Raw genomic sequence first — 14,940 nt, 5'->3', positions numbered from 1 at the left:
TTTCCCCAAATAAGAAAACCGATTTTTACGGCCATAAAAAATTTTCCGAAAAAAACTGCTTCAGTCACTTTTTAGAGAACTGCTTCAGTCACTTTTTTGAGAACCTTGCTCTCCATCTTTCTGCCAAAAATCAGGAAAAACTAATGAAGCAATTTTGCACCAAGTCCAAAAAAAACTTATTTTTAGGTAGTTTTTGTGCCCAAATTTGCCACCAAAATGTTTTTTTCAAAAATCGGGCTCCGTCACTTTTTAGGCATTGCTATTTTGTATCATTGTGCAAAAAATTAAAAAAAACTAATGAGCCAATCCCGAGAGAAGCTGCTAACAGACAAACGGACAACGGTCAAATTAAAGGACCTCCCGGTAGGTCCAAAAAGAGCTGTGCTCATATCCCGAAGAGTAAGAGTTTTACGCTCGAAACGAAGGAAGATATTACGTAGCCTATCCAAGCCATGATAAACTTCCAATATGAATATCACTGGATCGATAAACGCAAACTTATTTAGATTAATTTTTGGTGGATTGGTGTAGGCGTTGAAGGATCTTCTGAAAATTGGAAAATTAGGATAATTTTTTTCTCAATTGACTGAAATCAGAAAATTCTCGAAACTTGCATCAATCCACTTGAAATTACTTTTAATACACAAAATGAAAATCACGCTTTTACTCGAAGTTTTTATGTGCTTGTTACATGACATTTATTTCTGATTGGGTCGAATTTATTGACACTAATAAAGTTATCAGGTGTAAGTTGTAAAACAAGTAACATGAGAATAAAATCACGTGAGCTTTTTCGAGTAATCACATGTTTTGACTGCATTGGTATAACTTTCATCGAAACAGACGATGACTAAATTATTTCATGGTGGAGTTTTTGGAAAAGTAAGAACAACGAAATATTGATTCTAAAAATGAGGCACTAAAAGTATATTTCACAAAAAGGTAGTTTGTAAAAAATAAAGGTTTTTCATTAAATTCCATTAAATACAATAAAGTTTACAAGGTTACAATTAGTCGAGAGACCTCAGATTTTAAGGTACATATATTTATTAGTGACATGAAGAGACTAACTTCAGGTGATAAAATGTTTGACTGAGATAAATTCTAAAGTCTATTCGCGTTAAGTGCGCACTCTTTTTGGCGAGTTTATGCATTTGCACTTTTGAGGACGGCGGTGTGACTGAAGCGATTTGGAGCAACCCGTAGATCTGACCCACAAAATCGAGGACGATGAAAGTGTTGATTACCGTCGTCCTCAGTCGGTCAGGAATCAGCCAAATCGAAATCTCACCGTCCGAGTCGCAGAAAAACACACATACATAAACTCGCTAATGTAGAAACCATGTCAGTATAATTAGAGAGATTCCTTCAAGAGTGGTTTCCACATGTTCTAAGAAAGAATGCACATTTAAAGCGACTCTAAGCACTTTCTTCAGAATGGTTTTGCTACCATGTGGCAACCATGCCAGTATGCAATTAGAGTAATTCCTTCAAGAGTGGTTTCCACAAGTGCCTCTAAACACTTTCTTTAGCATGGCGGTGCTTGAAAAAAGGTAAAAAAGGGCAATAAAATTAAAATAAACATTGAAAGAAATATACTATAAGTATGAATTCTGTTAAATACAAATCAATTTGATTTCAAATTGAAAGAAGATTCACCTATTAATATTTCTATAATAGCAAAGTTATGGCACTTGCTACATTAACCTAGGTTCAAACTCCTCGCTTTCCTTCCGGTTTTCACTTTCACTTGTTCTTAGGTTTGCAAGGTGCCGGGTAAGTCCGAACCAAAGTTCGAGAATCGACCCATTGAGAGACTGAATTTCGACGTTTTTGCGACCCTTTGAGAGACTATGAAATGATAAATGAGATTTTACACAATAATATTTTGATAATAACAGTTAAGGCAGCAAAGTAATGGCACATGCTATATTAATTTAGCTTCAAACTCCTATCACTCCTCCCATTTCCACTTTCACTTTCAGTTTTGAAAGGATGTCATCCAAGGCCTTGAAGTCTACACGTATCAAAAATGATTGAAGCCTTTAGATGTTTTCAACTTTTTGAGTTTTGAGCCTAAAAATGTTTTAAAATGTTCATAATTTCACCGATTTCGGAATATTTCTGTGCAATTTTTCAAGTAATTATATGGTTGATTACATTTAGCTTAGATTTGTAAAGGACGAGCGGGGCGATAAATCCGTAATAGCCCCGCTTTTTTGTAATCGCCCTGATGTAAACAAAAATTTCTATTGGTTGAAAGAAAATTTGATTTGATTGGTTAATAAAATATCGTACGAAATTTTTAAGCCAATCAAAATAAGAGTGTCAGTCGAATGTTTTTTTATAGTTTCGAATGTTTTTATAAGTTTCGAAAAGAATAGCGATTGAGTGTTCTTCAATTCTTTTTTTGACCATATAATTAACCGGCAGGTACAAAATGCATAAAACATAATGCATATTGCATAATGCATAATAGTATTGTGTAATTTACAGAACGCTTTTATATTTTCTAAAACTCTCCTTTGTAGAGGCTAAAACCGCAAACTTTTCGAATCCGAACGAAAGAGAAAACATTTGAATCATAACAACAAAGGGTTTTCCGTCAGCATGAATAATAAGAAGATGCAACAGATCAGAAAGGTTTTCCCCTCAGAAAGACTTTCCCCTCTCTTCTTTCTCAAACAAAAAGGTAAACATATAAACATTCGAATGTAAATATATTTGAAGTCTATTTTCTTTGATCTAGCTTTCGCATGACGCTCTTTAATTTATATTGGCTTATCTAACAAAAAACATGTTTAATGCTTTGTAAGAAGGAAAACCCGTTGAAATTTATTAGTAATTGTTCGAAAAGATCTCTGAGAAAACCCAGAATAAAGATCTTGCAACAAAATTTATATTTTTGAGTTAGAAAAGTAATATACGGAGGAGATATTTTCGTGTTTTTTTCTACACTATACTACATTCTGTAAAATACAACTATGAAAATCAAAATGGCGACAAGCATATTTATTTTCAGTATGGATTTTCTTCATCATCCAAAATTCAAATTTACATCTTCCTACCCTTTATTTTCTGGTAGAAAATGGTATATTTGTTTTGTTGAAAGTATTATCTTTCAAATTCTCTTTATTATAGCTTCTAAAATTGACATTTTTCAAATATTATGCATTATGCATTATGCAAAATGCATTATGTTTTATGCATTTTGGACCTGCCGTATAATTAACGCGGAATAACCATGTTATTACTAGTACAAATTGGGTAAGTGTTTTTAAAATCCATAAAGCCTTAAATTGTTCTTAACATTTCGGATATTGAAGCCCTAAATTCGTCATAGTTTGTTCTTATAAAAAAACGTGTAATTCAATTGTCGTGAAAGGGTTTGAAAGCAGAAATCCAGTCGAGGTTGACTCTAGTTGTAATCTACTGTAATAATTCATAATACACATCACTGCGATGAGTCCATGAAATCATGTAGCCCCAGATGGGGGGGGGGGGGCTGACCTTGACGACCGACGGGGAAGTGCCGCTGGAGTTTAAAAAGAGGACCCTGTCGGATATGAATGTTTGGTAAATTTGGGACCCTTTCAGAACGAAAAAAGCGGAAAATTTTCCCATTTTAACCCTCAAAATTGTCTAAAATGACCAAAAATCGACGCTGTCAGGTCGACATCTTGAAATTTAGTAAATTTGGGATCCTGTCAGATATCTCTAGAGTCTGATAAAGGGACCCTGGTCAGCAGCACGTCCCCATACCTAATTCTGCCTAAGTGCCCCACCGGATGTAACCTTTCTCATTTTCCTACCCAATATGTCGTTTGCAAAAAATGTATACACGGCCAAATATAACACGGCCTTCAATCAGCATAAACCTTTCCAACGTACAATTTTCATTCAGATACTTTTATCACCATGCAATGCGATATTATCATCATTATTATCCAATAGTATAAACATTATGAGTAATTGAGAACGTCAGATAAATGACGTCAAATCTTCCTCCACATCGTTCCACCAATTCATAAAAAAATATTAAACATCTTGGATTTATTATTTATTTGTTTGTTTGTATAATCTCAAACATGATCATTTTCATGCATAAATTGCTTCAAAAAGTTTCTCCGGTTTGATCGGTTTTTCAAGTGAGGGCGGTTGGGGCGTTCACTTGATGGGCGGTTGAATAAATACTATCTATTGTGATGACAATACAGTTAATTTAATCATTCCACGACTCTTCTTAAGCAAATTAACAGCCGTATCATGAGAAACTCCGTCTAAAGATTGCTCGTTGACGGCTAAAATTTGGTCGCCCCGCTTCAGGCGTTTGTCTTTGGCGGCCGCCCCCTTATCGAAGACGGTCTTGACGTAGATTGGAAGATCACCATGCGGGGACCCATATCCGCCGACGATAGAGAAGCCGAGGCCTTCGGTGCCGCGTTCAAGGTAAATGACTTTGACTTGTGCTCTAGAATAAACAAATAAGATTGATATACAGTGAAGTCTCTTTAGTTCGAACCTCCTCTATAACTCGGATGTCTCTATAACTCGGATGTCTCCTTAACTCGAAGAAGTTTTATGATCCCTTCAGTTAACAATGCCTTACAAACCTTGCTCCAAAACTCATTAATTTGTGTTCCCCCCGCGTGTTCGAGTTAAAGAAACTCCACTGTATCGTTGGAAGTCTATCTCCGCTAACACCCTACCTGGAAATGCTTTGAATAAGAAAGTGAGTGAGAACCTCATTTTTCATTACCTTTTCATTATTGTTTGAGTACAAATATGTTAACTTGGAGATATAAAAGCGAGCAAAATTTGGTTCGAATACTGAAAGAATACAACTACTATCATATATTTAAGTTTTCCTTTCATATTATACTTCCTTACAGCTACTTGTTCCAAAATAAAAGCCCCTCCTAAGAGGAAGTATTTATTCGAATGGTCGTTTAGGCCTTCAGCCGACCGACTCTTCTCTAAACATGCCGGTACCTAAAAACTTTTCTTGCTATTTCGACGAAGAGAATTTTTTTTCTTCAAAAATTACAAAATGTAGACAAAAATTCCATGAATGACCAAAGTAACCGACCGACCAACCCACCTCCAAAATCTAGGGTCGGGTGACGGCAAACCAATAATTTTTAAGTCCACCCTTATTTTTCATAAAGAAGGGGCAATTAAGAGAAGGGGGCGTTTATTCGAAGTAATAAGGTACACGAAACAAACATACTTGTATCCGATACTATCGTCTGACCCAGCCGCTGACGATTGTTGAGAAAGCGTCGTGCGTTCAATATTCAACTGTTGTGTCTGTTGCTGCAACAATGGTCCTTGTTGTTGCACAACACTTTGGTTTGTTGATGATGAATCACTTAAGTGTTGCTGATGTTGTATGGGCGGTGGGGCGGAGACAGGTGCGGCAGCAGCAGGGTGTCCTTCAACGAATGGGCGGTTGATGTAAAGGATAACGCGACCGTTATGTATTTGTGAGAATAAAACCTGATGATGAGAACAATTAAAATTATGTCTGATGGAAAATAATTAAAAATTTGACATTAAAAAAGTCAAAACGAAAAACTCATTCTCAAAAAGAAATCTATGCATGGCTGTCATTGAAGGTAGGAGGCACACAGTGTTATTCGCGCTTTTTCTAGTTTGAAAAATATAACACCTTTATCAAAAGGAAGTGTAAGGGAGTGGTAAGAAGCTACTAGGGGGAGGAGTGGAGGATTCTAGGGGGAGGGGTCAAAACTTTTTCCCGCCCTTAGGTGGTAGATACTTTCTGACCACTCCCTAATAGTGTTTATAAGAACGAATTCAAATTCTCTCAAAGAGAAGTTTTACTGAAGGTTTACCTACAAAATAACCGGACTCCCACGACTGCATTTCCTTTGAAAGGAGAGGTGAAAATCCCTCAATCCTATAAGAATAGACCTTTTCATAAATTACGTTACAAACGTTACAAACATCACTTGCTTCGTTTTGAAATTATTGCCATGGTGATTAACTCCCAGCGGATTTTATTAAAACTACTTCCTATTTTTTTATCACCATGGTAAATGTTTGAATACGAGGCAAGTGATGTTCGTGACGTAATTTATGAAAAGGTCTATTTCATACTCAAAAAATGATGAAAATAAGAACATGTTAAGAACATTTTTAGGCTTCAAACTCAAAAAGCTAGGACCACCCAAAAGCTTAACAAAAGTTTAGGATGTTATAAAAAATGGAATTATAATTTGTAAAAGAAAATAAAGAATTAGTGCATACCTGCGCGTCGGATAAATCTTGAATAGCTGTTCCGTTAACAGTAATGACACGGTCGCCAATTCTCAAGGGAGCTTTGCCGGCAGCCGAACCAGGTTGAATGTAGGAGATGGAGAGAGAGTTGTTAGGGCCAGCGGTTAGAGATAACCCTAGTTGATCTTTGCGACTCTTGTAGAACTCGACCAGCCGACCTCCAGGTTCTCCTGAAAATGAGAGATAAAGTAAAAAATTTTGAAATAGTTTTTCGTGCGTCTCTTTAAATGACTCAATTTTCTTACAAAACATAATTTGAATTACAAACTTTGAGAATTTCGTCAATGTCAACTCTGCTTTGTCAGCATAAGAGGATAATATATAATTATCATTGAGACCTTTCCATTCATTGGTTGAAAGTGACGTAAAATCAATCAATACGTCACTTTCAACCAATCAGCTGTTGGGTCCGTGGAAGACATTGGGCTTTTCCAAAAATAGTCCATGCCCCCCACCCCTGTTGAGAATATCGGATATCCAGGGAGTTAGCGATTTTTGTTCAAAAGTGGATATCCAGGGGGTTAAATATCTACAAGAAAGCGGATATCCAGGGGGTAAAGTGTCTTTTCAAGTAAAAAATATGATATCCAGGGGGTTGAGCATATTTCAAAGAGTGAATATCCAGGGGTCTTTACTAATGAAGTAGGATATCCAGGGGGTTACATACTTCGAAAAATCAACAGTGATGTAAAAAATTTTTCTGGAAAAGCCTATTGCATTGCAAAGGTGCATATCATAAATAGAGCAGGTTTTTCTTTCCAATTCAACCGATATATATTTTTCAAAAGCAAAATAGCAACAAAATTAAGCAGCTTGCTTTTAAGCACTGTGAGACCTGAACTCCTCACAGCAACTTTATTTAATGAAAGAGTGAAAAATAAAATTGTCTAAAATAGCTAAGATATTCCAAAAAAATTTAAGCAATCTTAAAAATAAGTAATTTTACCCTTGATTCCAACAAAAATGTTTAGAAACATAATATTTTTGAAAAAAGGTGTATGCAAAACAACGAAACCGGTATAGATTAAAATCGGTATTTGAAATACGGCCTAAATTTTAAGGCATTACTTTGTCTTGTCTTGGAGAGCTCAAAGATTCATCTCCAGCCTCAGGCTAAATCTCAAGGGTTTTTCTCCGTCGTAAGGAAATATCGACTGGGAATTTCGGTAAAGTTTCTCCCGATACTTCCCCGATAAAAAAAATCGGGTTCACACATACCTGTTAACGAAAAAGCGCCTTGAATGGTTGGTACCAGTGAAATCATTGACTCGTCCCGAATGGAATCCGATAAAACTGATGACGTCACACCTGGGCCACCGGAAACAGATGAACGGCCCGAACCAACATTCAATCGGGAAATTTGTAATACTAATAATCCGTTTGTTCTCTGAAATGAAAAATGATTATTCTTACAGAAAAAACGTATATTTAAAGGTTCAGGATCTTAAAAAGGAGCGTTCAAACAAATATGGTTCCAGCCTTCCAGCCATAGGACAAAAAAGCCAAACACAAATGATAAATCAATCAACCTGATTGTTTTCGATGGAAGAACGAAAATATTTTTACTTAAAAGTGGATAAAGTTTATCCAAATAATTATAGACGAACTATACTAATCATTAAGCCTCGAAGAGGAAACTCTTGGATGGGAAATGAAACCACTTATATCTTATGTCTATGATCTCATCCAAAAACACAAACGCGGAAAATGAAATCCATCGCCAGATATCGAAAAATGTACCGCATGAAAAATAAAGAAACCGTTAGGCACAATCCTTTATCCTAGAAGCGGCGCAAAACCTATTGCTTAGTCACTTTTTCTTGCTGAAAAAAAAACTTTTTGAAGATTCCTCTCTAGCATTCTGCTTCAATGATGATAAACTTTCCTGAGCGTTTAGTTGAAAGAACAATCCACTTTTTTTCAATTTTGAATAGCCAAAAAAGAAAATTCAGTCAGCCATATATTATAATACAAAGTTTTCAATTTTTTTAATAAACGTCAAAATGTCTCTTTATAAGACTACTGTATAGCTAAAAGACAAATTGACGAATTCGAAAAATTCAGAAAGTAACAAAATCAACATTAGAAACACAAAATACGTTTTTTTATAAGAACAGACTATATAAGAACATAAGGCTTCGATGGTCAAAATGCTAAGAACAAGTCAAGAACACTTTAAGGCTTAGCAGACTCTAATACACCCGATTTCTTAGAAAATGGGCTAAAATGCTCAAAAGATAGTGAAAATAAGAACATTTTAGGCTTAATACTCAAAAAGTTAAGAACATCCGAAGGCTTCAAAAATTTTGGATGTTCTTATAAAAAAGAAACTTGTAAGTTGAAAAGCCTACAGAGGAATTAGCAAGTCTTTTCGAAACATTTTCTCCTTTGCTTTTCTTATCGATATCATGTTAATCCAAGTACTCCCATTTTTCTTTTAGTACAAAACACTGTTAAAATAGTCTGGTAAATAGAGGCAAGTGTTTAGCAGAAGCTCAATCATTCAAATATTTCACACAGTGATTGATGTAGTGAACAACTAGCAAAGAAAATAAATATCGAAATAAAGTCTCGCTCAGTCAAACCGTTTAAATAAGGCTTTGTATGGAAGACTTTTGGCAGGAAGAAATGCAACAAAAACAAATAACTCGGTAGCTCGAACATTTTTAACAGAGTTTACTATGGAAAACTTTTGACAAAACAAAAAGTTTGAAACAGTACATCCGCTTATGAAGGTAAGGTTAAACCTAAGTAAATGTTAACGAGTAAATAATCTCAACTATTTCCTTTTAAGCAGATACAAAATTCGTTTTGCATTTTTTTTTCGTTTTAACTGTGCAATACACCCCTTCTTTTTATAAGAAATAGTAAATTTTAGTTAAAGATCGACTGTTCTTATTTTTTTGACATTTTGAGGCTCGAATTGTTCTCATCCTGAAATTATTTTTCAGCATTCTTAAATATTCTAATAAAATATAAAGCAGGGTTCAAATCATGTATAACCGACCAAAAAAGTGTTAGCAAATCAATCCTGCAAAGAAAAAATATATACGACAAAATCAATAGTAAAGATCGTTGATGGAAATAGTTCAAAACAAATGATTGAATACTACCGCTATCCAAGCCTAGTGTAAAAACTGCCACTTAGTACACATTCATCGACCCAATGCCACACACCTAAATAACCATTTCCATCTGACATACACATGAAAAGACAAACCCAAAAAAAATACAAATCCGGTACCAATATTGTAAGGGTACATAAGTAGCTCAGTTTCGACCCCTGTTGCTGGACTGACTTATGTACCAAGAAGAAAACAGACAGACCTCCACTATATAAAATAGCATTCCCCATTCCAATGAAGCAGACAAATCAAAAACCCCTTTTCCTTGACTGTATGGAGTAAGGGCTAAGTGATCAAAGGCGCCAGCGTTACAAACTATTGATTTACCGTCATTTTTTGTAAGTTTCCCATTTCCGCACTAAGATTCTTGTCGCTTTTCCGGAATCTTTGCGCTATTTTTCCCGGAATAACCGGCATTAGATTGGAAAGGGTTTGTTTCTAATAGTACGGAAAATCTTGTGTTTACTGACGAAACTGCCCAACTTTCAGAAGCTCATTTTTCAACTACCCGAAGTCCTGGTCTTTTTCCGCTAGTAAAGTGGCAAAGGAATCTTAGTGCGGAAATGGGAAACTTATAAAAAACGACGGGACGTTTCGTATCCCCACTCTTTTCAATACTAAGCCGAGCGAGATGGCCGTTGATCTCTCGAAAACAATCAAAAGACTGTATAAAATCCTAGATTACTCAGCCCCCTACGTAAAATATCGACTCTATCTAACAAACGTTTCAAAAATTGGACCACAAATTTCGACCTACATAACTCTCCAAAAGATTTCAAGATATTAATTTCACAACAGACGAGGAAAATAACAGCAGATACAGTTATTGACTAATCAAAATATATTTAATCAAAACTATTCTAAATATGTAGTCAAAATCCTTCATCAGCTTTGAGTGGACAATAATATTGTTGCAATCATTGTATTATAATCATCATATCATATTTCTTGCTTTCTATTTGTGTACATTCATGATCTCCGGTTTATAAGAACTAATTTCCAGGTATGACCGTTTTTTATGCACTGCAGTAGTCAAAGAAAGGTCTTTTGTCTGAGTCAGCAAATGAATTTTAGCACATATTTTTGTTAAAATAAATAGAATTTTGAAACGGAAAGGCCTCTCTAAATAATTTTGGTAAAATTCGCTTGTAAACCTTACAAGTTTTTTGTTCACTTTTCTCTGACATTTCTTTTGAAAATTTCGTCACCTTTTCTTGGACTTGGACTAACGATCTAACTTTCTATTCTTGTCTGTCGATCTCAAAAGGGAGATCTAAGTTTATGAAGGGCCTACGAACGTATGGATTTTCGAAAATATATCAAGAATAAGTAAGAACCAACCAGAAACGTTTTTGTTGAAATGGAGAAGTCAAAGCTCTGTTCGTTATGAAGAATCCTGATTTAAGTTCTTACAAGGGTTCGTGCTTACTTATTTTTATCCTTGTAAAAATAATCATGTGTTAAGAAATCAGGCTATATATCTTACTTGTTTAAAAATTCCCGTGAAGAAATCTCGATCTGTGTATGTTTTTAAATACAGCTTCGAACATTGCATGTGATGACATAAAGTTTCACCACATCAAAGAATTTGATGACGTAATACACAAATCGTTAACCGGTTTTGAAATTTTCGATTAGTCACCACTTTTTCCCCTTGTTATAGAAATTTGATAAGAAAAAACAGGACATTGAAATTGTAGAATTTAAAAGTTGCCGCAAATTTACAAAAAATCGTATTAGTCTTATTAATACTTCTAATTCATTTTGATGGAAAGTTATAAAAGTACTCGTTTTCAAGTCAATAAAGTCAATAATTGGAAGTCCTCTGTCCCTTAAAGACCGAAAATCGACTGTAAACTATATTTTAGTGACTGACAACACCCCCCCCCCCGTACATACAATGTCAATGAACTGTGCCCTGTGTAAGGCTAAAGAACCATGAGCCAGGTTTACTAAAACAATTCTCACCACTAAAACGAGATATAATGTGATATTATTTCAAAAATGAAAAACAAAATTCTAAATTTTCCGCCAACAACAAACATTCCTCTATAGTTTAAACACAACATCAGCATTAATGAATCCAGAAGCAAAGCTTTTTATCGTCGAACTGGAAGTAACAAATTAATTATAACTTGTCATTGCAAAATTAGCATAATTACCTTTTGAATCTTTAAGCTAATGACTAATTACGAAAACATCATGTGTTTAAGATCAGATTAGATCCGGAAATTACAAAATAGACAATTCAGGGTATCTCACCGTTATTCCCAGTAAATAAATCTCTTTTTTTGGATGTTCTTATAAAAAAATGTGTATGTAAATCTTTTTTGTAGGTTACAAAGGAATTATTTTGAGGAAAATAAATTTAATTTTCTGTATAAAAACGTTCCAAACCATACCCAAAACACTAAACGTTTTTTTTTGATAAGAACAAACTATATAAGAACATAGTGCTTCGCTGGACAAAATTTGAGATCATTTTAAGGCTTTGTGGACTCAAAAACACCCTATTTCTTAAGAAAATGGTCAAAAATATTCACAAAAGGTTTCAAAATTTTTGGATGTTCTTATAAAAAAACGTATATTGACAACGCTTAAGCAACATTAGCATGTTTGCAAATAAGGTTGTTTATGTTTATTGGGTGATTGTTGTTTTAATTACTTTTGTTCTGAGCTAACAAATAATTCATTTAAAGTACATAGGGCACCTGTCAGAAGGGAATATCTTCTCACGATAATTCATGATATCCATTGCAGTGTCTTCCACGGACCAAACGACTGATTGGTTGAAAGTGACGTAGTGACTAATTTTACGTCACTTACAACCAATCAGCTATTGGGTCCGTGATGTAAGACATCGAAATGGTGCATATCATGAATAGCAAGGATCGAGGCTTGTTTTAACAGTCTTGGTCTGTCTGTCTGTCTGTCTGTCTGTCTGTCTGTCTGTCTGTCTGTCTGTCTGTCTGTCTGTCTGTCTGTCTGTCTGTCTGTCTGTCTGTCTGTCTGTCTGTCTGTCTGTCTGTCTGTCTGTCTGTCTGTCTGTCTGTCTGTCTGTCTGTCTGTCTGTCTGTCTGTCTGTCTGTCTGTCTGTCTGTCTGTTCACAAAGCCACTATTCATGACAATTTTTCAAAATATATGATACAGTTAATGTTACCCATAATTACCCCTAATCAAAAGACAATTCTGCAACACAATATATAATCATCAAATAAATTATGATGAAGGTTTAGTAAATGGAAGTTATTTTGAATGCTTCCTGTTTTTATCTCTTTCTTTAAGGAAGTCATTAGGAGTATCCTAAGGGTTGCACTAGTGCCTACTCTTGACCGAACTTTCCTATCTGAGAATTTTTGATGGCGCTGAGTCCAGTGAGGTAGACTTAGAGGACATGGCAATCTTAAAATTCGTTTCAAAAATCATATAAAAACACCAAAACAGGATTCTCCGTATACTCCATCAAAATTTATGAAACTCTAAAAATTAAAACATGAAAATACCACAAAAATTTGAAAAAGAATTGGTCTATTGTTCGTGGTTTTATGTTTGTTTTTCTTCAAAAAAAGGGAATGGATATAGTGGCATGGATTTGCTACAACCTCAAGCAAAGCCAAAAATCAAGTCCGCAAGATTACACAGGGTCAATTATCAGCGCCATCAAATCTATCAAAAAGTGTCTCCCGAGCTACATACACGCTTTTTTTTTATAAGAATGGTGTTTTTTTATTTCATCATGGATATTCTTAACTTTTTGGCGAAAATCGTCCAAAAATATTCTTACGGTATTCTTAGGTTAAGATCGAAATTGGCAATCTACATGTTAAAATGCATCAAAAATGGCATTCTTAGGTTTAGTTGCTAAATTCCATGATGGTGATATTCTTACCATATTCTTAATTTTTCGGCCATTTTCATCATGGACATTCTTATAAAGTGTATTCTTATAAAAAAAAGCGTGTAAGGGCAAGTTACTTCAATATTTACAGTGGTAGTAAAAATTGAGCCTAAAAATATATTTTAGAAACCTTTTTGGTCTAAACAGTGAATTTTTTACTATATTTTCTATCTGGTATACAAAATACGCTACCTTCTGTCTAAATCGTTAAGTTCACTGGCGAATGCCAGTTTTGAATCTATTTACCCAGCTATTAAACGTTGGTTGAATCAAGCTAACGGTCTCAAGAAAAATCTCCACAATCAAATCATCCATAGGCAAGATTAGCTGTAGAAAATCTTTACTAATTCAAACAACAAAATAAACTCATTAAAGTGTTTAAGGGAAATCTCATTCACTAAAACATGTCAATATCTAATTAAATCAAAATACTAGAAGGTTTTAATTACTAAACAGACAGGATTAATACCTAATTCTTAATTATCAATTAATGCGTCATTTAAATAAAAACGGAAATAAAGGTCACCATCAATAAATTTTGGGATAAACTCACCTATTTGATCGAAGCATGCAATGTATCTGTATTACACGTTTTTTCATAAGAGAAATCTATATAAGAACATAAGGCTTCGATGGCCAAAATGTTAAGAACAAGTTAAGAACATTAAAGGATTTGTCGTCTCTAAAACACCCTTTTTCATAGGAAAATGGCCAAAAGTACTCACAAAATGGTCAAAATAAGAACAGGCTAAGAAACTCAAAAAGTTAAGAACATCCGAAGGCTTCAAAAATTTTGGTTATTCTTATAAAAAGAACAACGTGTATTTACTAAACTTGTTTCTTTGGTGAATGTCTTTAATGGGAGCTAAGGTACACCCTTTTTTTATAAGAACAATTTTATAAGAACAATGAGGCTCAAAAATGCCAAAAAATAAGAACAGCACATAAATATACAACAGACCCTCTGTATAAACATCAACACAATTCCTTGGTCCCTTCAGATACCAAACCCTCATAAATAGAACCTCTTATACTTGAAATCAATATCACTGTAATCTTCAGACGATCTTGATCTTCCTGCGAGCTTTCGAGTTATAGCGAGTTTATGTGGGACGCTTTCTGTGAAAAATTTTACGGATCAGAGAGCTGTTCCAAATTGTTTCAGTCACTCCACAGTCCACAAAATGGTAAAGTCGCTAATGAAAGGAAACTCACTTCGATGAGTATGTACTATCGACCCATTATTTTGGACTCAGTTATCAATGAATGAATCGAGCACTAGGTTCGAAATGGGACCAAAACTCGTATTGGCAGCCTTGATCTTTTGACCATCGCCCTTAAAATACTCCAATGCCAAAATAAATATGTTTTTTGTTTCGAAATAAGACTTACATTACCATAATAGTACATAAAAGAGAGAGAGGATCGTATATAATGGAATAAATCAGACTAAAACAAATCAAATTAAACTCTATAAAGATTTACTTCCATGAATCTGCATACAACACTCAATTACTTACTTCCTACAAAAACAACATATTTCCAAAAATTAAAATTGCAAATAGCTACAACTGATCAGATTCAAATAATTTCCTAGCTGGCATCTAACGTTGTGA

General features: G+C 34.6%; 1 protein-coding gene across 3 annotated transcripts in view; it reads right to left on the bottom strand.

Moving 5' to 3' along the window:
• Positions 1-899: 899 nt before the first annotated feature.
• Positions 900-14,940, bottom strand: part of LOC136810091 (multiple PDZ domain protein-like) — an 84,083-nt gene continuing 70,042 nt past the window's right edge. For 2 of the 3 annotated variants that reach the window (XM_067066665.1, XM_067066666.1), the window contains 4 exons: positions 7,519-7,687; positions 6,271-6,470; positions 5,231-5,499; positions 900-4,471 (listed from right to left, as the gene is read on the bottom strand). In XM_067066665.1, the coding sequence (XP_066922766.1) occupies positions 4,198-4,471; positions 5,231-5,499; positions 6,271-6,470; positions 7,519-7,687 (912 nt within the window). In that variant the 3' untranslated portion in view covers positions 900-4,197. The remainder of the gene's footprint in view (positions 4,472-5,230; positions 5,500-6,270; positions 6,471-7,518; positions 7,688-14,940) is intronic. The other variant, XR_010847057.1, reaches the window with a different exon arrangement.

This window comes from Clytia hemisphaerica, unplaced genomic scaffold, assembly GCF_902728285.1.
Source record: "Clytia hemisphaerica strain Z4C2 unplaced genomic scaffold, Clytia hemisphaerica genome assembly, whole genome shotgun sequence".
NCBI classification, from domain to species: Eukaryota; Metazoa; Cnidaria; class Hydrozoa; order Leptothecata; family Clytiidae; genus Clytia; species Clytia hemisphaerica.
Note: the sequence above shows the minus strand (reverse complement) of the source record. Positions and strands in the feature narration are given on the sequence as shown.